The 23818-nt window shown below is 33.7% G+C and overlaps 1 protein-coding gene across 2 annotated transcripts in view; it reads right to left on the minus strand.

The window, feature by feature from the left end:
• The window catches only part of LOC106170329 (poly [ADP-ribose] polymerase tankyrase), a 38585-nt gene that overhangs the window by 4997 nt on the left and 9770 nt on the right, over positions 1–23818 (minus strand). For both annotated transcript variants that reach the window (XM_087008133.1, XM_087008132.1), the window contains exons 2-44: positions 22829–22876; positions 22235–22418; positions 21760–22032; positions 21422–21493; positions 19566–19727; positions 19009–19147; positions 18737–18854; positions 18297–18460; positions 17486–17573; positions 16801–16905; positions 16432–16563; positions 15826–15912; positions 15260–15423; positions 14830–14936; positions 14399–14508; positions 14041–14197; positions 13572–13780; positions 13184–13283; positions 12694–12815; positions 12493–12537; positions 12045–12209; positions 11279–11455; positions 10976–11080; positions 10368–10515; positions 9719–9912; positions 9322–9413; positions 8827–8942; positions 7970–8207; positions 7298–7457; positions 6772–6848; positions 6324–6510; positions 5764–5853; positions 5127–5285; positions 4777–4894; positions 3962–4326; positions 3430–3705; positions 2693–2889; positions 1994–2099; positions 1692–1858; positions 1223–1364; positions 881–1002; positions 520–601; positions 172–349 (exon numbers count right to left, since the gene is read on the minus strand). In XM_087008133.1, coding sequence (XP_086864259.1) covers positions 172–349; positions 520–601; positions 881–1002; positions 1223–1364; positions 1692–1858; positions 1994–2099; positions 2693–2889; positions 3430–3705; positions 3962–4326; positions 4777–4894; positions 5127–5285; positions 5764–5853; positions 6324–6510; positions 6772–6848; positions 7298–7457; positions 7970–8207; positions 8827–8942; positions 9322–9413; positions 9719–9912; positions 10368–10515; positions 10976–11080; positions 11279–11455; positions 12045–12209; positions 12493–12537; positions 12694–12815; positions 13184–13283; positions 13572–13780; positions 14041–14197; positions 14399–14508; positions 14830–14936; positions 15260–15423; positions 15826–15912; positions 16432–16563; positions 16801–16905; positions 17486–17573; positions 18297–18460; positions 18737–18854; positions 19009–19147; positions 19566–19727; positions 21422–21493; positions 21760–22032; positions 22235–22418; positions 22829–22855 — 6226 coding nt within the window. In that variant the 5' untranslated portion in view covers positions 22856–22876. The remainder of the gene's footprint in view (positions 1–171; positions 350–519; positions 602–880; positions 1003–1222; positions 1365–1691; positions 1859–1993; positions 2100–2692; positions 2890–3429; positions 3706–3961; positions 4327–4776; positions 4895–5126; positions 5286–5763; positions 5854–6323; positions 6511–6771; positions 6849–7297; positions 7458–7969; positions 8208–8826; positions 8943–9321; positions 9414–9718; positions 9913–10367; positions 10516–10975; positions 11081–11278; positions 11456–12044; positions 12210–12492; positions 12538–12693; positions 12816–13183; positions 13284–13571; positions 13781–14040; positions 14198–14398; positions 14509–14829; positions 14937–15259; positions 15424–15825; positions 15913–16431; positions 16564–16800; positions 16906–17485; positions 17574–18296; positions 18461–18736; positions 18855–19008; positions 19148–19565; positions 19728–21421; positions 21494–21759; positions 22033–22234; positions 22419–22828; positions 22877–23818) is intronic.

The raw sequence follows: 23818 nt of genomic DNA on the forward strand, positions 1-23818 counted from the left end.
ATTCTATTTAAAGATCACAATTTTGCCAACTATATGTAAAAGGTATACCTTGGTATTCAACATAAAAGGATTTACCCATAAAAGTATTAGAGTTACTAAGGAAATTCGTTTTTTTTTCCTATGAAAAGGTTTTATTCTTATTGCGTGCCTTTAAACTACATATTAATTTACCTTTCACTCTGTACTGGGCTGCTAAAAGCACTCTCTCCGTGAAGTTCAACTCCATAAGTGAGAGGATCATGTTGATCTCTGACTCAATTGACCTCTCACTATCCAGGGGAGTCAGACGTTCAAATTTGTATCCATTCTTGGGAATAAGTTGGTAGTACTCACTGCTGTGCTCATGGATCTAAAATATCATCAATTCAAAATCATTGAATAATCTTAGTGCAAAAGTAGGGAACAAAAATGGCTGATAGGATGCATTTTCCAAGGTGACCATTATGTTACAGATGGACAAGCAAAAAAAAAACATTTGAATGAAATAAATACAAAAAAAGAAATCTCAGGGCATCTTACCTTTTCACAGACATCTTGATAGTCTGGTAAATTTCCTTCTGTTAGATCTCTACTCAACTCATCTTTCCTTTTAACCAGAGGTCTAAAAATCAAAATATCAATATGAGAGATCAAGTAAAATAATAAAACAACTTTACAAAATTAAAGCCATTTAGGAAATGTGCTTATAAGATAAACGTAAACATGATTTCAAGTTCCACATGGTTTTTCAACAATAACTGCCTTACTAAAAAGGATCTGATGACAACAACACAAAAAGCCATTAAGATCATTTTCAAAAGTAGACCTGAAAAAATAACCAACATTTTACAACCAAAATTAAGCGTCCCTTATTTACAGGTACAAAAAATAGCAAACATACTTGATATCTAGCAGAAGGTCAATAGCCTTCTGAAATGTTTCTCTCTTGATCCTCCCGAATGGAAAGAGTGAAGGGTCCACTCCACATCGCTCCCACTGTTTAGTCAGCATAGATACACTGGACTGAAATTAAAGTCATTTCAAAAAGGGTAAAAAAAATCCGAGGACTGACATACCAATACCACTAAATACTTTAACCATGCTTTGAATAAAGTCAGATAAAGAAAGAAAATCTTATCAAGGTTTAAATTATTTTCCACAAAACTCTGCCTCCTTTATCAGATTCTGTTATCTTCTTCTTTCATAATAATATTCTTCATTCTGAAAAAATACCCCAACTTACAATATCCTTGATGAAGTCCTGCACATATCTGGGCAGTTTTGATGGAAGGTCAGAATGAAGGTCAAAGTTCACAGGAGGTCGTGTCTGCTTTCTCCTCTTGTCTGCTGATACCAGACGATATTTCTTTGGCTGATTTACAAAACTGGAAGTAGTCAACAGTTTCCACTATAATTCTTATTCTTTATGTTGACCACAAATATGTCTTGTGCATAATGACAGATATTTGTCCCCTTGATCATTTAAGTTTTTAAAAGATGTAATATGAAGGCTGATGTGAAAAAAAGGTACTTATTTCTTGATTATTCAGTGTGTCACCCATGATATTTTTGCAATACAAATCAATAACCATACGACCAATATATCTATACCAAAAATGAAAAAAAAAAATCCAAATATAATATAAATTTACAATTTCCTTCAATAAATTCCCTTTAAAATTATTATCACTGATTAAAACAAATTTCCTCACTTATTCAAATTATTCCAGTCATTGCCAGCTTTAGCCTTGAAGATTTTGCAGTACTCGTCAACAGCCTCCTCTCTGGTGCTGAAGGGGGTCTTCTGAAACTGCCCAGAGTCCCCAATACGACCCCAATTGTTAAACAAAACGTACAGACCTTCCTGATCATGGATAATCTATGTATATAAAAAAGAATGAATACATATATTATTCTATAAGAAAAACATCAAAAAACATTTTTATGCTAATATTGACAAGTATTGTAATAGAGGAATTAACAATCACACCTGCCAATCAAAATGGAAACCTACCTGCATCTTGTAGTAATTGTAGAGTCCATAGCTGCCAAACTTAGTGTCCACTTTGGTCATCAGGATGTCATAAGGAATGTTTTGAGCGGTATCCATTGCAACCTCCCTACAAAACAACAAACAGTGACTCAGCCATAAACAGGTAAACTTTTCTCAAAGGCTTTGGTGAGAAATCTTGTCTAATGACCCCTGATGAGATGTTTTAAATGAAATTAATATCAAATCAAAATTATAAAACTATTTCCAAGTCATATACTCACAACAAATTTACTAAAATTTTTGAAATGAAAGGCAATATTGATAAAGGACAAGTACGTAACAGATCAATATTTAATGAAGGCCCTTTTCACATTGAGTGGCACTGTGCAGTATTCAGTATCACACCAGTGCCACTAGTCCTCACATGTAGTTAGGGTTCAAGGATATGGGGGGGTTCAGTTGCACCAACCCAGTTAAACTGGCCATACCAAGGATGGGAGCTCCTTAAAGGTGCCTCTTTTATGTGATTACCACGTTTAAAAGTTGTCTTTCAAACCAGTGCGACACAGAAAACTGTACTGCTCAGTGTGAATTAAAGGGCCAAAGTTTGCTTGATATTTTAAATGTTACACATTGGGGTCAAGAACATGTGTGTCATAAAACAGCAATCTTTTTAGGAAAGAAAAATATTATCTGTCTGCAACCAAATCACCATCTTACCATTTCTCTTTTGGTGAACTGGAATCTATTGCTCTCCAATCTGGAGATGCAACTGGCTCTTTCTTTTTTTCCATTTCTTTTAGCTCTTCTGCCTCCAATAGGCCCCTCATGGCCAAGGCATCAGCAGAGACATCTGGTGGTGGAGTACTCCACACAATTCCATCTTTCACCAGAGTGGGTTGAAACTTGGGAATTTTCTACAGGATTTATATTAAAATCTTAAAAATCAAACCACGGCTTTTAACAGGGTGTTTTGGTGAGTTTTAATATACAAGCCCTTCTTTACAATAAAATTACTAGTGTGTTTCCTCAATAAAATGAAATCCAAAAAAAATACTCATTTACTGAGAAAATTCTCTGATTAAGTTTCTACAACTACGGTTCTATATTTTACTGGTAAAATGGATGAAACTTTATGGCAAGTCCAGATATAAACCTAAGGAATATGACCTAAGAAGATTGAAGGTAAATGGTGAAATAAATTTGTGTTTTTGACAGCAAGGTCACAATAACAATGATCTATGCCACATTATGTGCTCAGCGAAGTGTGTTGCTGTCCATCTGCTTTGCAGTCATCTCTTTTATTGAAATAATATGTATCTTAAAAGGATATGATTTGAAACAATTTTGTTTTTAGGCCAAAACTTTCCAATTCTATTCGAAAGAACACATTTTACCTAGGATTAAACCTATATTATTAGTAAGTTACTTCATATTGTCTCCTACATAATACCTACCATCTGATTTTTGCTTCTTCCCATAATCCTTTGCAGTTCTGCAGACAATGCTGGCGCCATCTTCAGTGCATAATCCAATGGTATCTTTCCTGCCTTATCGGGCACATCTACAGGGACATCTGCATCCACAAGAAGTTTCAAAATATCAACATTGTCATATGATGCTTTTTCCATAGAGTTTACAAGATGGTGGACAACTGTCTGGCCTGCTTTATCTTTGCAGTCCAATTTTATGTCAGGTTGATCCAGAAGTATTTTTACCAAGTTGATTTCATTCTGGAAATAATAAAATTGACATATAAGAAACAGTATGCTACATAAAAAATTGACATCTAAGAAATAATATGCTTACCTGAAAATAACCCTCACCCCCTTGGTGCTGCAAGAAATCCAACATTAGTGCCATCTTAGTGTTGTACTTGACACATAAAGGAGTCCAATGGACAATGAAACATCTAGTCTAAGAGTGAATAGCAAGTTGCTTGTGAAAATTATGAAGAGAGAAAAAAAGAAAATATTATATTTTACTCACTGTTTTCACAGCATACATAATGGGAGTCACTCCACTGGAGTCCCCCACATTCACAGACTGGTCCTTCCACGTCAACAAAGACTTCAACAACTGTTCATGCCTGTGAACTACTGCCACAATCAACACAGTCAGCTGAACATCCGAATTTTTGTGCTTAAAATAGTCACAATTTTTGCGCGAGGCATTGTCATAGGCCCCGTTAAACAAATCCAATGGTGGAAAGTCAAATAACATGTCAGTCTTGGCATGCTTGTAGACAAGACTCTGGCACGTGGATTGGGATTCCTTTGGGTTGTTCCAAAGTGCCGCAGCCAGAGGGGTACGCCCGTAATTGTCCACCATGTTAACATCAACATCTTGTCGATCTGAAGGTATGAATGTATGACAGTCATTTATACTGAATAGTTTGGTATAACAGTATTTATGTGTTTGGGGTATCATTATGTCATTTACCGTATTCAAATTCATTTCAGCCTCAGCCAATTTATTCAAGCCAGCAGGAAATGGCTTTGTTTACTACTAAAAGATAATTTCCACCTCACTTAATGAAAGAGACATTGAGCTTCCCCTTTTCTAGTCAAATTTAATAATTATAATGTCAAATAAAGAAAAAGACAATTTTGTAAATGCATTATTTTACTAAAATAATACAACAGATTCTGCAAAACTCATAAAACTAAAAAAAATCTGTTCAAGTTACAAGAAGATTCCAGTTAACCAACATACATAAAGTTTCACCTAGACCAACAAAAATATCTGTTTTACAAGATAAGATATGCATATTAATCTACAATATGTTTTAAAGTTTTTCTTACCCAATAAGAATTTTAGAAGAGGATTATCATGGTTCATTGCAGCATAATGCAGTGGTGTGCAGCCATGTTTGTCCTTTGCATTATGGGAGACCCCTTTATCAACCAGCATTTGTGCCACCTGAAAAATTTCAAACAATCCTATAGTGAAGAGAGTGGCATATCTGATTATTAGTGTGTTAAAAGTTCTATAATTTTCCAAACAAACAAACAAACAAATAAATAAACCAGCATTTGTGGCCCCTGAAAAATTTCAAACAATCCTATAGTGAAGAGAGTGGCATATGGGATTATTAGTGTGTTAAACGTTCTATAATTTTTCCAAATAAACAAACAAACAAATAAATAAATACCTCCAACACCACATCTCTTGGCCTGTCTTGCTTGCTCTCAAATGCCATCAAATGCAGCAGATTGCGCTGGTCATCATTCACAGTGAGAAGTTTCTGGTGATCCACTTGCTTCCTGATCAAAGAGCAAGCGAAATGAATCTTCTGGATACGAAATGCAATCTGAAAAATTGAAAAACATTTTTTTTTTCATTTTCTTTCAAAGAAATTTGGTAAAGATCTAGAAATGCAGAGAACACAGATATATGATGAATCCATTTTGCCATGATCATACTTTTAAAAATACACTTTAAAATGAATGAAAAAAATCTAACACAAAAAAGTGATAACATTAAAAGGGTAATGGGATTTCATTCTAACAGTATACTGTTCTCTCAAAAATGATTTTTTCTGCAAACTAGGTCAAAGAAAAACTGATTTGATAATGTTGTGCTAAAGAGATATTAAAAATTTCATAAAAAATTTTAAAATCATTTATATTGCACAATAAGTAATGGTACCATATGATTTCAAACTCTCTTGCCTTAACTTCATCTCTTAAATATCATGACATACAAATAAATTATGACATCACAAATATATATTGTGACATCATACAAATATTGACATCATAGACATTGTTACATCACATCTAACTTGCCTCCACTGCAGTTGCATACTTCATCCCAAATGACTCCATCAAGTCCATGACAATATAGCTTACACCCTGCCAGCCATTTTCTACTACCCTCTGAAAATATGTTTTATTATTAGTATTTTGTTGCTAATAGAAAGAACCAAAGCAAAATAAATAAATAAATGGAAAAATAAATATTAAATAAAAGTTTTTTATACTTTACTTTAAAAGGAATGTAAATACCTTATAAGTCTTTTTATATTATCATGAAACCAACTCTGACTAGAACATGTGCTAAATATGTTACAAAAATCTCAATCTCCATATGACTAAATTCTTTCAGTGTTTCATTTTTCTAAGATTCTTCATTCTCCATTACTCATTAAAACATGTTTTTCTAGTCTGAGTTTAACTTACTTTACAAAACCTCTACATTCTCTATTTTTTGGGTATTAATATAAAATGCTATTTTTAGATCTCTTGAGACACATCACTGCTGTAGATGACAGGCAAAACTTTTTCTGGTAATGAAAATCATAGTAAATTAACTGAGTTCAAATTCAAGAATTACCAAATTACACTACCTGAAAAACCGGAAATTTCTCAATCTGTGGTTTTGGGGGCGCAGGCCAGTGCCGAGGCAGCCATTTGTAAGCTGGCTTAAAAATAAACTTGGGGTTCTGTTTCTGCGCAACTTTGGACTCTGAAGGATGCTTGACAACAATTGTTTTGTTGACATCTGCTCCTTTCTGTATCAGGCTGAGAGCACAGCTAAGAACAAAAAATCCTTTCTCGTTATTCAAAGACATTATTACAAGTTATTTGAAAATTCATAAACCTTTGGTCTAAGAGTTGAAAAATTACCCATTTTCCATTCCAATGTGTATCTTGATGTTTCTAAACTATTATAGTAAGATGGAATCAGAAGTATACAACATGTTCAATATTGGTTGCTGACTGAAGAAAAAAACAACTGCTGTATTGCAGCAAAGTAATTCACTGTCAATGTTACTGGCTTCAACAAACTCTCACCTATCATGTTTTCCTAACACAGCCAGTGTCAGAGGAGTGTTGCTGTTATTGTCTTCCACATCAACATAAGTTCCTTTCTGAAAAGACAACAACAAAACAAACAAAACATAATCACTTGTTTCCATTTCTTGGTTAAAAATCAATCAAGAAACACATGTTTGTGGTACTCAGGATTTTATTAATTTAGTATTTCATGAAGAAACATTTTTGAATGTGTTGGCCAGCAAAGCGACACTCATTTCAAGAGTGGGTCCAACTTGTTTATAAGTCACATGCAAAGGCTACAATAAACTCTGTTTGGTAAAAAAATTACACATCTCATTATTTTTTATACCTTATGAAATTCACGTTACCTTTTTAAAGAAGTTGAACAAACATATCAAAATGGAATTCAAAAATTTATACAATAATGCTACGTAACAAAAGGTAAAATATACAAGTACATATAAATCAATAATATTCAATGAAACAATTTTTATCCAAAATATCAATGGACTACAGAACTTCAGAAGAAAAGCATATTTACCTGCACCAGTAACATACAGGAAACAGTTGCTCCTCTGTATGCTGCAGTATGAAGGGGAGCCTGGCCAAAGTTATCTGGGGTATCCAATCCCTTATTCTTCATAGCACTAGCCAAGATGCTGCACATCTCTATCGGGTCTGTGCGAGAGCTGTCTGTGTGCCTGAAATATTTCAGTTAAATGTACTCTTAATATGTAAATTCAAAGCCCTTAAGGCAACAGCTTGAGCTAAATGTAGCCAAAAAATGAATTTTCCTAGAAATTTCAGCAAATTTCTTTCTGTTAGTCAGAAAAATTTTAGACCCTGGCAGAATGAAGGACCAGTAGGCTGGAAAGCTTTTGGCACACACTGGAACCAGCTTTTGTAATTGCTGATGTTTTCTGTAGAAACTTTTACATGGTCCAAAGATCACAATTTGTACACAAACAGAACATTATGAAGCTTACTTGTATACATTTGCTACTGGACAACCTGGGTGAAACCTTTTAACAGACTGAGTAGATGTTATTAAGTGAATACTTCCTGGGATAGCAGTCAGGACCTTGTTAAAGGCAAATTGACCATATCTGGCAGTCAATTAGTAACACCTATTTTCTTTGTGTATGCAAACATAACGATTACTGGACTATATTTATAAATAATGTATAATTTATTGTGTTCAACTTTCACAAACCTGCCAAACTTCACAAAGGCGTAGTGCAGTGGCAATCTCCCCCTGATATCTGATGCAAAGACATCCACGCCCCGTTCTATCAACAGCATCTCAAGGTCGCGAGGTTCGTCTGCGCTATCTGTGCTGAGGTTGACAGCAAGATGGAGAATGTTTCTCTGGTGGCTATTCTTTACATTGATGTCCAGGCCAATGTCCAGTAAGTATCTGACCCATTCCAGCTTCTCCTTTGTCCTGGTTCCTGTGAAAAATAAATACATGGCTGAAACATAGCTTCCAATTTCTCATTGCATTTACACATTATGGAAATAAAATAAAAACGATCAAAATGAAAACTGAAAAATTCTGAAATCAGGCATGATCCTGAAAACTTTCAACCATGTAAATAAAGGCTCTGAGTGCAATTTTCTCACGTTCCATCACTTTTCTAGTGAAAAGTACCAATACAGATCTCCTTTAAATAAAATAGACTAACATCTGGGTTGAAATTTTTTGTATTATTCTTTTTTTTCCTTACAAAAAAGGTTAGTTCCATGTCATTTTTTTATTTCAATCGAGATAACAGTATCATTTCATGTATTAGTCTAAGTAAAAAATATATATCACAAAAGAAAAATTAAAAATGCTGCACACAAATTAATCCAGGCTGCAAATCTCAAAGATTAATTCTGAAATTACTTAAAAAAAAAACACCACTTAATTCTCAATTTCAAGCTATACATATTGTTCACATTCACTTCCTGTACAATAGTAATGAACATTGCTTACACAATAGTTATGGACATTACCTGTACAATAGTTATGGACATTACCTGTTCAATAGTTACGGACATTACCTGTACAATAGTTACGGACATTACCTGTACAATAGTTACGGACAGCTATGTGAAGGAGAGAATTTCCAGTGTTAGCCTCACATACGTGGATGTCTGCTCCATATTTGACCAGCAGTTTGGTCATTGGCAAAGACATGGCACTGAAATTAGGGCATTAAATAAGGAACACTGGCACATTCCTGAATACCCAAGGCTGGTATTAAACAGAACTTTTACCACAAAAATTATTAAATTATAAATTATCAATATGCCTATTTCTGTGAACATTTTCAATCTCATAGTACATTGTATTAAAGAGTGTATATGTGAATACATGATGTGCATATGTGTAAAAATGTGATGTGTATATGTGAATACATGATGTGCATATGTGTAAATATGTGATGTGTATATGTGAATACATGATGTGCATATGTGTCAATATGTGATGTGTATATGTAAATACATGATGTGCATATGTAAATATGTGATGTGTATATGTGAATATGAAATGTGTTAATATAATGTGTGTATACTCACTTGACTGCATACATGAGAGAAGTATATCTACATTGGTTTGCAGAGGAGTCGTCCTTCATCCAGCGGAAGTTAACATCTGCTCCTGCTTTAAGCTGGAATTTAGAACATCATCAATCTCAAATCAAAATTAGTTCACATAAAGATGCTCCTTGCATGACTGAAATTTCTTGAAAAATGACAATAACTATAACTTTGATATGTTTGCAATTCTTTTTTTATGAAAGCCCCGTGCCAAAATCAAGTGTAAGAAAGAAAATCATTTTGGTTATTCTAATAAGCAAAGAAACTATATGAATAACGGTACCAAACTAGCAGAAATTTATCAGTTTTAATTTATATTTATATAAAAGATAAATACATGGAGATTTACAAAAATACAAAGTTGAAAAAATAATACCAGTAGGTCTGCAGCAACATAATCATCATTAATAACTGACACCATGAGAGCCGTCTGCTGTTCTTTGGTTGGCAGGTCTATGGTTGGATTGTACTTCAGGATCATCTCAAGTCCTGGGTAGCGTTTATATTCCCCGTCCACTGTCATTCCAATCTCATTGCTGTCCACCATGTAGAACATAAGACTTTTGTGGACTGTCATAAGAGAAATATTTGTGTATGTAAATGATCAATCTTAAAATTGTGTTTTCATTTTGAACTATTTTGGACTTTAAGTTGACAAAATGCATCATTTGATGATTTCAATGTAAACACTTGTAATCTTATTGATCTGTCAAAGGACTTAAAGATATTTCAGTATCAAATTACCAATGAAATTTCCACATATGACTGGCAAAAACTTGCACAACTGTTAGCTAGAACATTTTGTCTTTTCCGAGTCAAAAGTATTAAAATGAAAACCATTAAACAAACAAATTAAATTAAATTTACAACTCAAAGGGAACATTCTGTAAAACAGCTAATTTGTCATATAAATTTGTTACATTGCTTACAGTAGTCCAATCAACAAAATATTTGTCAATAAATATATACACCCCATCTTTTCTTAAATATTTGCCACATGTATATTTGATAAAAAATAGGCTCACTTATTGTTATCTTGTCTCCATTCTTTTCCTCAAAACTGTACTCAACTTCACTGTTGAATACATCAATGAGCTTCTTGATGAAAGCTCTGCCAGTTACCCAAATTCCTTCAATAAGTTCTCGAGGATGTTTTTCATCTATTGTGGTATACTGAAACAAAAAATGAAACTCATAATTAATTATTTCTTTAAAAATATGTAAGGCCATTTCAGAACATCCCAAAACATGTTCCAGTAAAATTAAGACCAAAGTCAACATATATATCTAATATTTTAAAATTCTTTGATAAAGTTAACATATTCTAACTACCACCAAACAAAGCCAAAAAATCTGACATCAAAGGAATAAAATACCTGCCAATGCTTAAAATCACCTAATGTTTCATCTATTATCATGCCCAGTCTGCAACTTTAACACTTGTCAGTGAGTTTAGTTCTACCTGGGACAATCAGCAAAATTTTGTAATTTTGTTAAGTTACTGGCCACAGTTACTGTTTTAGGCCATTAAATTTAAGACCCTAAAGGTCAGAAGAACCAGTGGATTAAAAATTAATAAAATAAATGTCCTTGGCACAGATTGTGTATACTTTTACTATTTGTATAAACTTACGGAGGATGACTTGTAGACAAACCCTGCAGCCATTAGGGGAGTGATATTAGCTCCACTACGAACCCTGGCCATGTCTTGAAGCTTGCTGCTTGACTCACCACTCTTCTATAAAAATAAAATATAATAATTAAATGGTGGTATCCAGCACTTCACTACATGCAAAGATCTTTGCTTTAGTTGGTATTTGATACAACAAAATGGTGGCAATATCCTAGTCATAATGTGCTTAATATCGATTACATGAATCAAACTGGAATTTTGGTCCAAGACCTAATGTTGAAGAACAACAATGATGAAATGTACCTTATTTTCAATTTTTTCCATATCCAGCAGGAGGTCCAGGAGTTCCATTCCCACTGGCTTCATGACACAATGCTCAGCAATCATGTGAAGGATGTTCTCTCCAAAAAGATCTTCTTGGTCTGGGACTTCAGCCATCTTGCTCAGCAACAGCTTGATCAGCTGCAGGTTCCTAGTAATCTGAGGATGATAGAAACAGTAGATTTGGATTTCAATGGGTATAATTTAGTCTGCTCTACAGGTCTAAAAATCTACTGAGTGGCTGAGAATGAAATAAATTTAAGTAATTTTGCTGGTCTGACTCCAATTTTATTGGCAATTTAAGTAGTAACACTGTGGACTGCATTTTAGATAACCAGGGGCAGATTTAGGCCGTCTTCTGGGTCTTCTGGAAGACGGTCAGATTTTCAAGTTTACATTGACGGGTATCTAATTTTTTGTGTCGGAAGATGGTCAAAAATAGAGGATGGATCAACAACTTGGAAGACAGTCAGAAAATAGCTCTGGATCTGCCCCTGATAAATATATTAAAACTAACATCTGCTTCCATTAGCTTTTATTTTAAGCCATAAAATGTCAATACAGGATTTTATTAGAAACGGGTCCAACCATTATCATCAGTTGGTCAAGTTACACAGAAAAAAATTGACCCTTAGTTGGTTGTCAGATGACAAAACCTGAAGTGGGCCTGTCTGACTTAAGATGACCTAGTAACAGGTCAAGTTCAAGGTCACTTACCAGAAAAATTCAAGGTCACGAGGTCACTTACCAAAGGATGAGACTTGACATCAGCAGGTGCATGCTGGAGCTGTTTGATGGCCAGCATGATAGGTGTGGTCTTGTCATTCTCTGCATTGACTTCACAGCCATTTTCTAGAAGTAATTCCACCACTTTCAGAGTATCTGATATCCAGTTTTGAACCACAGCTTCTGACTGGAATTGAAAAAAAAAAATTAAATTTTACAAAAAAAATCTCAAATTTCCACCAACTTAATTGATATATCATTTCATTCAGCTACACAATATGCTAAATAATGCCAAGGAAGAAATATTCAAACCAAACACCTATTCAAGCCCTTGACTGCTCTAAATAATCAAACTTAAGGTAAAAATTGCTTCTAATCTCCATCTCACACTCACAGTTAGTTACAATTCCATAAAATTTTCCGTCAGATTTTATATCATATAAAACTGTAATATATAGTTGCCAACTTACCTCATCTACTTTAAATGGCAGAGTCTGCTTGGCTATAAGATGAAGCTGAAAGAAGATATATTCATAATTCATACTTCAATTCTTTAACCAAAGTATTTGATTTTCATCACATCACTTGGTTACAATTCTTGGTTCTTCTACATATTTTAACAAATATTTCCTAATCCTAAGAAGTAGCATGAGTGTCCTGAGTGTACTCACCGCACCATTGCCATCATTATCCACTACTGTACAGCTGGCTCCCTTGTCCTTGACCAGCTTACAGATGTTCTTATACTGGTTCTCTCCCCATTTGGCAGCCTCATTCAGTAATAAGGTTTTCCCTGAAAGATAAAAATCATACAGTCAAGTTTAATCTGTTGGAAAGTTATGTACAAGAGGTGAAAAACATGCATTTGCTGAGGTTCACTTTTCTTGTAAGTGGAACAAAAAATCACTTAAAATCTTTTAATAAACTGGACTCAAGCTTGTTAATGGACACTTTCACACATTTCTTTAAAATTGACATATTTTGTCTTGGAATGAAACTAATTTCAATTGCAAATTAACCCAAAACTACAATAATGATTGTTAAAGAATTTTCTTCCAGAGAAACTTTCTACTCATTTCTAAACCAGGATAAATCATTATCAAAATTTGGCAAACATTTAATGCTCCAATGAACCTGGAACTAATATTGAATACATCTCACCCCCTTCATCCTTGAAATCTATGTCAATCCCTGGAAGATCCAGTAAAATCTCAGATAATCCTCGATGACCCTTCAAGTAAGCCACTCCTAAAGGTGTCAACTGCAAATATAATATATACTTATTTTAATAAACTTAAAAAATTAATCCAATTGTTGGAGTAAATTCTTATTTTCTTCATAAATATTGTTACTATCAGTGATAACAGTAGTCAATTCATGTGTGTCAACTTCATGTTGTGAGCCAAGCATTTGTGTAATGCTCTAAACCTAAGTATATTACAAAGCTGATTTCTCTAAATCTGCTATCAAATTTTATCAGTGAGACCATAATTGTTACTTTTTGTGACGCAGGCTCAAGATATCAGTAGAAATGACCCAAATCACGTACCTTCCAGTCGTTTGGGAGGTTGGGGTCTGCGCCTGCATCCAGCAGCATTTTCATGCAGAAGTACCAGCCATATGCACATGCGTAGTGCAAGCATGTGTTCCCAGAGCTGTCGGGACGCTTGATGTCTGCACCCAGACTGGCTAAGTATGATGCAACTGGTAAATTGCCATTGATGATTGAATGCATAAAAGCAGAACGCTTTAACTTGTCTGAAAACACAGAGATTGAAAGAATTTTTAAATAAAGCATGTGCAATTTAAATTGCTGTTACGTTTTTAAAATATTTCTTTTTAAAAACTGTTTAAAACATCTAAATCACTCTGTCTTTTTAAAACTTCCTCTATCCCAAAATGTGCATGATCACAATCTTACAAAAATATGCCTAGGACTTTTTTGCATTTTATGAGTAAGTTCATAATCTACACCTTCAAAAAATATTTTCAGGTGATGGGGAAAAATCTTGACTAACCAAGTTTCTCAATCTTTGCCTTGTGCTTTATGAGTAACTTCACCATGGCAACGTCCCCTTTACTGGCCGCTAACATAAGCGGGGTCACCTTCCCGTTGTCTGCATTCAAAGGTTTTTCAATGTCCACCCCGTATTTCAATAGTACCTCAACCACTTTCTGCAGAAAATTTGAAACAAAAATTCTTACACAATGTGTGTTAGGCCTTTATGTTTAACTTACATTTTTTTTTATTTTTTGAAAATTTCAACACTTCTCCCTTAATCACCAAAGTCTACCTAAACAAATGAAAAGTAAGGACAAATTTTCTCACTGAAGTTGTTTGGAACAAAACCGACCCCCGTACTTAGACCAACATACCTGATGACCATTCATAATGGCTAAGTGTATGGGGCACATGGAGGCTTTGTTTGGAGCATTCAATCCACCAAAACCATATTTGCCTACTGGTTCATCTGCAGACACTTGAGCTGTGGAAAAAAAGGAATAGAAAAAAACATTGATTATTCTGAAACACTGAGATGGTTGAAGTCATGAATTTCGACTTTTTTGGTTAATAGCTGCAAAATCTATATCTTGATTTCATAATATGTTTTGAATAAAAGATATTTGAGATGAATCAGTTGAGAGGTTCTTTGAGTATGTAGCAACTTAAAAAGGATTCTAAGCATAAGGTTGAATAAGTCTGGGTCTGCTGGTCTAAGTTAAAAAACTTGTCTGACTTTTGGTTGAAATAATTTGGCCTGCAGGTAATTAAGACAATAAATCCCAACACAGCCCACGTCACCTACCTTTTGCTGTCTTAAGCAACAAGTCCACATTGTGTTCACGGCCTGTTTCTGCTGCTATCAGAAGAGGATTGTAGCCTTGTTTGTCAATTTCTGATGTACTTACACCCCTTAAATTTAGATTTAATTCTAAATTTGAGTAATTTGAAATAAACTGAACTACAATGTAAAAGATTAAGAAACACTAGGGTAGCTTATCATAGCAAACCTTAGATAAACTACTACTACTTTGACTACTGTTACTGCTACTGCTACTACTTCTACTACTACTGGTACTGCTACTGCTACTACTTCTACTACTACTACTACTACAAGTACTACTACACTAGTACTACTACTACTACAAGTACTACAGTAACTACTACTACCACCACTCACTACGTAACAGCAGAACACAGTGCGCGTAGAAATAAGAGCTACACCCTGCACTTACTTTCCAATCAGATACTCCAGAGGTCCAGTGCCAGTGCATGCTGCAGCATAATGTACAGGTCTACGCATCTCGTGATCCATCAGGTTGTACTCAGGGGCGGCAGACAACAACTTGGCCAGGTATTTAGCATTGGGGTTGATGGCAGCACAGTGGATAGGAGTTATCTGAAGTTATTTTTTTTCTGTTAATATTTGAATAATTTGAAGAAGGCAAGCTAATTTTTGTCTTGAAGTAATGTTTTGAAGTTGACTTGCATTATGTTGTGTTTAAGAGACTGAGACTGCAGTGAATTTTTTAGGCTTAACTTAATTCAAAAATGGACCTGAAAAAATACTTGGATTAATTGTTTTAGATATATGGAGGTGAACACTGGAAAACAAAAGAAAGTATAGGTAACGCTAATATCCCTCTTTTATGACACTTCATGCCATCAGCTAGGTGCCTTTTTTCTTGAAAACCTATGCTAAGAATGGATGATTTGTTTTTCATTCTATAGATGTTTGCTGTACCTAACATTAAGTTGAATTATCTTATTTACAAAAAAGAAGCCCATTCAATTTTCTTACTTTCATATTTTCTTGATTTGCTTTCTTTTTGGCTGAGGCTTCTCTTATAGGTGCTTTCCAATCTTGCTTCCCATCAAAAGTCAGAGCCTGAAGTACAAAGTTAAAATAATAATTTTAGACATAAAGTCCACTTATTGATCATCAAGTTGGTATACTTCTTTTTTTTTTCAATTCAGAAATAACAATATTTAAGGCCAGTGCGAATCAAAATGCAAGTAAAACAGTGCAAAAAATTATTATTTTAAAGAGACAGTAATTATATAACACAGACATAGGTGCAAAGATTGAAAAAAATGGCACTTCTGACAGAACATTTTAAACAAAATCAAAATTTCTTAATTTCTTATTTTTATTATTTAATGGCAATAAAAAACTAAATCCTTTTCTATTAAAAATTCTAAGCAGATTTTTCTATAATTCACTGTAATTCTTCACAGTCAGAAAAACACATTTGGTCTTTTTTGGAACGATTTACTTTTTTCATCAATTTAAAATTTGATTAAAAAATTAGCAATTTTTCATAAATTACCAAGTTATAGATTCAGCAACCTTAAAAGGAAGAAAAACCTCCATTGCTCACAATTATATTGAAGACAAAACACTCACTTCTTTGTGGAAGTTACTGAACCCTCCTATGGCATATCCTCCTTGGTTGTCATACTCCTCCATCAACTTACAAGCCAACTTGTTATGACCGTGTCTCACAGCCATGTAGATATGTTCAAAAACCTCATTTTTCTAAAATTCAGAATCGGCAAGTACTAAGAATTCAATTCATATGAAACATGGTAAAAACAGCAATGTTTCCTTATTTTATTTATACTTTCAACTTAATGATTAATTGCAATTTACAATAACAGATGTTGATAGGAAAAAAAACTTTGTTAAAATTTGTCTATTAAAAAATCCCGTTTCAGCCTGAAAAAGCTAACAGAGTGAGGAATGCCCTCTTTAAGGAGTTACAGATTCTCTTACATCTAAAAACTTGTTGACCATTAAAAATGTCAACATTTCTGCGGAAACACCATGCTTCAAGACAAATGGCAGCAGTTCCTCCTCATCATCATCTTTATCTAGATCCTGCAAGATAAATAAATAAATAAATAAATAAATAAATAAATAAATAAATAAATAAATAAATAAAGTAGGAGAAAAGTAAAATCAATAACTAGCCTGGTGTTCTTATTTCAAAGTTATTTCCAAAGAGTTATGGCAATTCAACCTTTAATAATTGAAAAATGTTTTGGAAATAAAATAACCTGATATCACTGTTTACAGAGAAAAAAAAATGATTTGGTGGGTATTTCTAGCTCTTACACTTATCTAAAACACAATTTTACAAGATCAGGCCAAAATCAAAGGCATGCTTTTCTACCATGCATGATCCATTTGTGTCAAATAAAGTCTGAAGTCTTACCGACGGTACAGAGATAAAGGTTGGAAACAGAGAATGCTAAAAAATAATGGAAAACTACTTTTCTCGTTTGACTTCTGTGAAGGCTTCCTCCATTTCTTCCCATTTCAAACAGAAATAGCATTTTTCTCAATTTTATTGCCAAGTGTAAAAATGCAGAATCTCCCAAGGATGAGATACAAACTGGGTTGCAATTTTCTGCATGGTTTTGGAGATAAAAAAAGAAAAAAGAAAGAAAAGACTTACTTTGGTGAAGGCATTGTTTCCTTCTTTTCCTCCACGACTCATATTGAGTCTTCTGACAGCTCGGATCCCCAAGGAGCGACGGTTATAGCTGATAATAAAACAAAAATATCACATCACTTTTACTTTAAATGCTATCAATTTCAAATACTTTTTTATTGAAAAATAACTCTATCATTCCTATAGTGTTGTCCATTTGTAAATTAACTTATTCATTAGTCATTATCAATAATACAGACATACCATGCATGTTATATATTATGAGAATGACTAAAAAAAACCAGGAACTTATAACTCAAAAAATGGTTTTATTTATATAGGTTGTAATTTTCTGGATGGTTTTGAGATGGTTTACCTTGATAATTAAGGGAAGAGTTGAACTGCCCAGGAAGGTTAATATTTTGTTATTTAAAAGACATGCTCACTATGTACATTAATGTAATATTCCTAAAATGTGTGATAAACCTAATAACAGAATATAATTAACATTTCCAGGAAAAAAACTTTTGTTATATAAAGGTCGTCTATTCAGCCTTGAGTGCCTTACAACAGTGTACCATACTTTAGAGCCAACCGTTTTTTTCTACATAATCTTCACTTTTTGGGAGCAAAGGTGAAGTAAATTCAATAAAAAAGTCTTCACACTTTTCACTATCACATCATAACAATAAAATAATGACTGCTGTAATTCACTATTTTGAACCCCTGTCTCAACACATGGGATTCAAAAAAAAAAAAAAAAAATCAATGTGATGCTTTACAGAATTCCTTGCAAATATTATATGTAGATATAGAGAATTTTTCAAGTACTCACTATCCTGTTCCCTGTGTCTTGAGAAAACTATAGGGTTCACACACTCGTGATGGAGTGGATTCATGAAGTTCATTTCCCAGGATCTTGAGCGCCTTCTGGTTCCCTTTCAGGATGGCGTAGTGTACAGCAGACCAAGGGACCTCCAAGCTACGAGGGCATGATACCTATATGAAAATTAAACAAACTTACAAAAACTTTTTTCAACATCAAAGTCATTTAAAGAAAAGAATCACATTATATTTTGTTTTTAAACAAAGCCTACCTGTTATATGATAGAAAAAAATAATTAGTTTGATTTCGTGGTACAAAATGTCTTGTAAAATAGAATTTTTGTCTTGAGTTGATACTGCATTTAACCTACTGTTTTTAATTACTAAGCATCCTGGCTGACAATTTTTCAAAGTTTTTTTTTTTAATTCCAAGTTTATTTGTTTGCTTACAGAGTGCACTTGCTTGCGGTCATCTACTAACTGTTGGAGTAGTTTCATATCGTTCATCAAAACAGCTCTGATGACTAATTTACTATGTGCCGTGGAAGATACAAAGGGCACATTCTCTCTGAAAAGGTAACCACAAGAATAATGAATTATTTCTCAAAATAAAAAAATCAACAGAAAAAATTAAGTGTTCAAGATTTAGGGTAGTTAGACTTTTGTTTGGACAGAAAAGTGTCTCCCAAATCAAGTGACAATGAAGAACATGTGTCACTTACTTTGTCTCAAACAGGGGATCTTTTTCCCAGACTTTGATAGCAGGGTTAGGTTTCAGCCGGCGGTTAGGATCAGTAAGGTCGACCTTGACCTTAACAGCCTTGACCTCCTTTTTCTTCTTTTTGTCTTTATTTTTGGTATCTGCGGATAAATATACAAAATTAAAAACCCATATTTCAACAGATAAAAATCCCGAATATAATTTTTATATAATAATAATAATAATAAATCTATAATGTTTATTTAATGTTACTAGTATTCATATTGCAAATATCACTTAAAATTATTTAAATCACCAAGACTGTGGAGAAAAATCTACTTCTTCATAAAAACATTGCTTAACATAACCAATACAACCTACACACCTGACATTTTTTTTCTAAAAATGAATAATACATTGACACCCTGCTATTCACTTTTCCAAAAAAAAAAAAAATAATAATAATAAATAAATAAATAATAATAATAATAATAATAAAAATAATAAAAAAAGTGTAATGTTTTTTCTGACATTTATACTGATATGAAATATCTTTGTAAAAGAGAATAAGACCATTACCCTTCTTCTCCTTCTTTACTTTCTTCACTTTTGTGGACACAACTTTCATTTTACATGCTTTCTTTTTTATTTTGTCAGCAATTTTCTCATTTTTGGTGGTCTTCTTGGCCTTAGGTGTCGGGGGATCTGTCACATTTTCCCTTTTAACAGTCTTTTTAGGAACTGAAATTAAAAAAAAAAAAAACATCAAATCAATGTCTAGGTCTATAGGCAAACAATATTTTTGGTCAAATGTGATAATTTGAAACTGATGATTAAAGTTACTGACCTGATGTATCTACTAGCCATAGAATGTTACAGATTAAATTTGATTTGGTCCAATTCCCAATGTTATACCAATATTTCAACTAGTTTGCAGAAACCACTATTCTTTATTCAGCAGGATGAATGAAATTTTTTGGTTCAATTAAACTTGGCACCACCTGCCAAAGCACTATATGAGCACACAAGTAGATATATTAAAAATAAAGAAGCTGAAAAGCATTACACTTAAAATCAGACAGGGAAGCCATTTGCCAGAAAAACAGTTGAGCTAGGATACAGATATCTAAACACTAAACAACCAAATTAACTTATACTACGTTGGATGTTGAGAACTGAAGAATAAGAGGTGTATATGGTATGAGAACTGAAGGATAAGAGGTGTATATGGTATGAGAACTGAAGGATAAGAGGTGTATATGGTAGAGAACTGAAGGATAAGAGGTGTATATGGTATGAGAACTGAAGGATAAGAGGTTTATATGGTATGAGAACTGAAGGATAAGAGGTTTATATGGTATGAGAACTGAAGGATAAGAGGTTTATATGGTATGAGAACTGAAGGATAAGAGGTTTATATGGTATGAGAACTGAAGGATAAGAGGTTTATATGGTATGAGAACTGAAGGATAAGAGGTGTATATGGTATGAGAACTGAAGGATAAGAGGTGTATATGGTATGAGAACTGAAGGATAAGAGGTGTATATGGTATGAGAACTGAAGGATAAGAGGTGTATATGGTATGAGAACTGAAGGATAAGAGGTTTATATGGTATGAGAACTGAAGGATAAGAGGTTTATATGGTATGAGAACTGAAGGATAAGAGGTGTATATGGTATGAGAACTGAAGGATAAGAGGTTTATATGGTATGAGAACTGAAGGATAAGAGGTGTATATGGTATGAGAACTGAAGGATAAGAGGTTTATATGGTATGAGAACTGAAGGATAAGAGGTTTATATGGTATGAGAACTGAAGGATAAGAGGTTTAAAATGGTATGAGAACTGAAGGATAAGAGGTTTATATGGTATGAGAACTGAAGGATAAGAGGTTTAAATGGTATGAGAACTGAAGGATAAGAGGTTTATATGGTATGAGAACTGAAGGATAAGAGGTTTATATGGTATGAGAACTGAAGGATAAGAGGTTTATATGGCAAGCACGTGTGTGTACACCAGATACACCATTTCCTAGTCTTCTGTTCTCAATATCTGTTGTAAGTAATACAAGTCAGATACAGCATGTGTCAGTAGGGTATGTGTAAAACACACCTGACACATGCTTTGCTCTCATATATACACCTTTCAGACTATGATGCATCTTGTATCTATTACATATTCACAAACAATCTGACATTCACCGGCAGAGGGAGGGAGAGAGAGTGTGTGTGTGTGTGTGTGTGTGTGTGTGTGTGTGTGTGTGTGTGTGTGTGTGTGTGTGTGTGTGTGTGTGTGTGTGTGTGTGTGTCTCTCTCTCTCTCTCTCTCTCTCTCTCTCTCTCTCTCTCTCTCTCTCTCTCTCTCTCTCTCTATATATATATATATATATATATATATATATATATATATATAACTAGTCATATTAAACACTGACCTTTGACTGTATTTGATGTTGATGCCTTTGGGCCTCCCTTGGGTATTCTGGCTCTCTTTTTCATTGGTTCATCTACATGTTAAGACAGCAAACAAAGAACTTTGTATAACGTAATATGTATCTGTTTGTGCTGCAGAACTGAATTTGTCTTATGGCTTTATAGTCCATTATCTTGAATGTTATAATTCTTTGTGTACCCTTTATGCATTTCAAAAAATTCAATAATATATGTCAGTTTTATTTCAAATTCTTGCTCAGGTTAAAAATACCTAAAATGAATAAATAACAGTACAATAAAATCACCTTTTTTAAGTTCCCACAATAGTAACAACACCTACCTTCATCATCTATGTTGTTCGATGCTGAAGAATTTCCAAGGACCATATTAAGCACTGAGCTGATACGCCGTTCTTCCTTATCTGGCAGCCGATAGACCTCTCGTGACACGTACTCCAGCTTGACTCGGCACACTATACACTCTAGATCCACTGTGTCCATATAGTCCAGCTTATAGACATTGCCCGTTCCATGTGTGCTCAGCCACAGTACCTTGATGGGTTTGGTGAAATTGTGAAAGACATGCTGCAGTGCTTGGCAAAGGTAAAAACTACCTGTTTGTAAAAAAGAAATAAGTGTAAACATGGGAAAATTTGTACCAACACCCAAGATCATTAAATGTTAAATGATTCCTATTTTTGCTATGGGCCAGTAGATTCTTAGACCATTTGTCAGCAGGTTACAAAGTTCTTGAAACAGACTGCGATGTCAATTATAAAGGGACATATATACTAAAACTGAAGTTTTTAGTTTTACCTTCCTCATTTCTCACTGCAAAGAATGAGCCTTTCTTGTACAGCAGCACCTCCTGGCTGCCACTGTTGGCTGGCCTCTTCGCGGGGGTTCTGGGAACTTCCTCAGCAAACTGGAACGGCTCATGTTTTACTTTCACTCTCTTGCTGCTGCGTGGGGTCTCTGGAGCTGCAGGTCGCTTAGGACTCTTTGAAATAATAATATTAATGATTATTTTAATTAACAGTTATATTAATTTTGAGATACATTGTGTTATGTAGTTTCAGTTTTAACATTTAACATTTTCAGTTTTCATCCTTTTTTTTAAAATGACAGATGAAAAGTTAATAAATGAAGGCATGAAAAAACACAATCATTTTTGTTACACCCAGCAACTTAAAATTGATCCTTTTTTTTAGAATAGTCTTTTCCCTTTGTTCAAAATTTACAACTCTGACTGAAGGACCAAAGTTCATAATCTCCAATTCTAATATGAATATCAATATTGATCTGATAGATAAGAATGAGATTCATTTATAACAAAATATGATGCAGGTTATTTTACAATTCACTTGAATGCATTTTCATGCGGTTCTTATATATTATGGGTAAATTTACCTTCAACTGTTGGTCCTTTGTCTTCATGTTATAATTCTGTTACAATTGCTACAAATAAAATATAGTGAAAAAAATTATGTGAAAAGCAAAACATACATGTACTAGTAAAAAAAACTGATAAATCAGATGATCAGTTAGGTGTCAATATTTGCAAATGTCATAGGAAATATATTTACAAAGAGGTTTCTTTAACCACTGACTAGTATACATTAAATGGATCTGATTCAACAGTTTTGCTTGTAAATATTCATTTTATAGGGGTGGACATAAGCCGTCGTCTGGGTCTGCCGGAAGACGGTCAGATTTTTTTTAGTTCACATTGATGGGCATTAATTTTTTTCTGTCAGGATACATTCCAAAATGGAGGATGCTTCAACAAAGATAATTTGGAAGACTGTCAGGAAATATCTCTGGATCTGCTCCTGTTTTGTCCATTTCTGCAGCATTAAATTCTTGGCCAAATATCAGGAAAAATTCTTAATATTTAAAAAAAACTATAACAGAATATTGTCAAGGTTTCTATGGGTGTTATCCTTTGACATCTATTCAAATATTACCCTACATTCATACTTCTTGACTCAATTAGTAAGAATTATTCTTTCCACTTAAATTTTGTTAGTCAGGGTCTAAAAAGATCATTGCAAATTGTACTTCAAGCCTGGGCCAGTTTTACAAAGACTTTAGGCAAAAAATAAGTGTAGCAATATCTTTTAAAGGATTGACATGGAATATGGCCATGGTTTCTTGTTATAAAACAGGCACAATGCTGCAGTTTTATCTAATTGGATTATTACTGATTTATCTGACATCAAAGTAAACAAACATATTGGTCTAAAATCAAGGCCTAACAGTTCTTATGTGAGACAGCCCCATCAGGAAAAGCTAGTAAGCTTTATTTGTACAATATCTTTTAAATCACCTTTATTATGCAAAGATCTCTAACACAAATCTACAGTGTGTTATGGTAAATGATGGGCAATTCATACACAC

Source organism: Lingula anatina, chromosome 3, assembly GCF_051362555.1.
Source record: "Lingula anatina isolate TDL-2025a chromosome 3, LinAna3.0, whole genome shotgun sequence".
NCBI lineage: Eukaryota > Metazoa > Brachiopoda > Lingulata > Lingulida > Lingulidae > Lingula > Lingula anatina.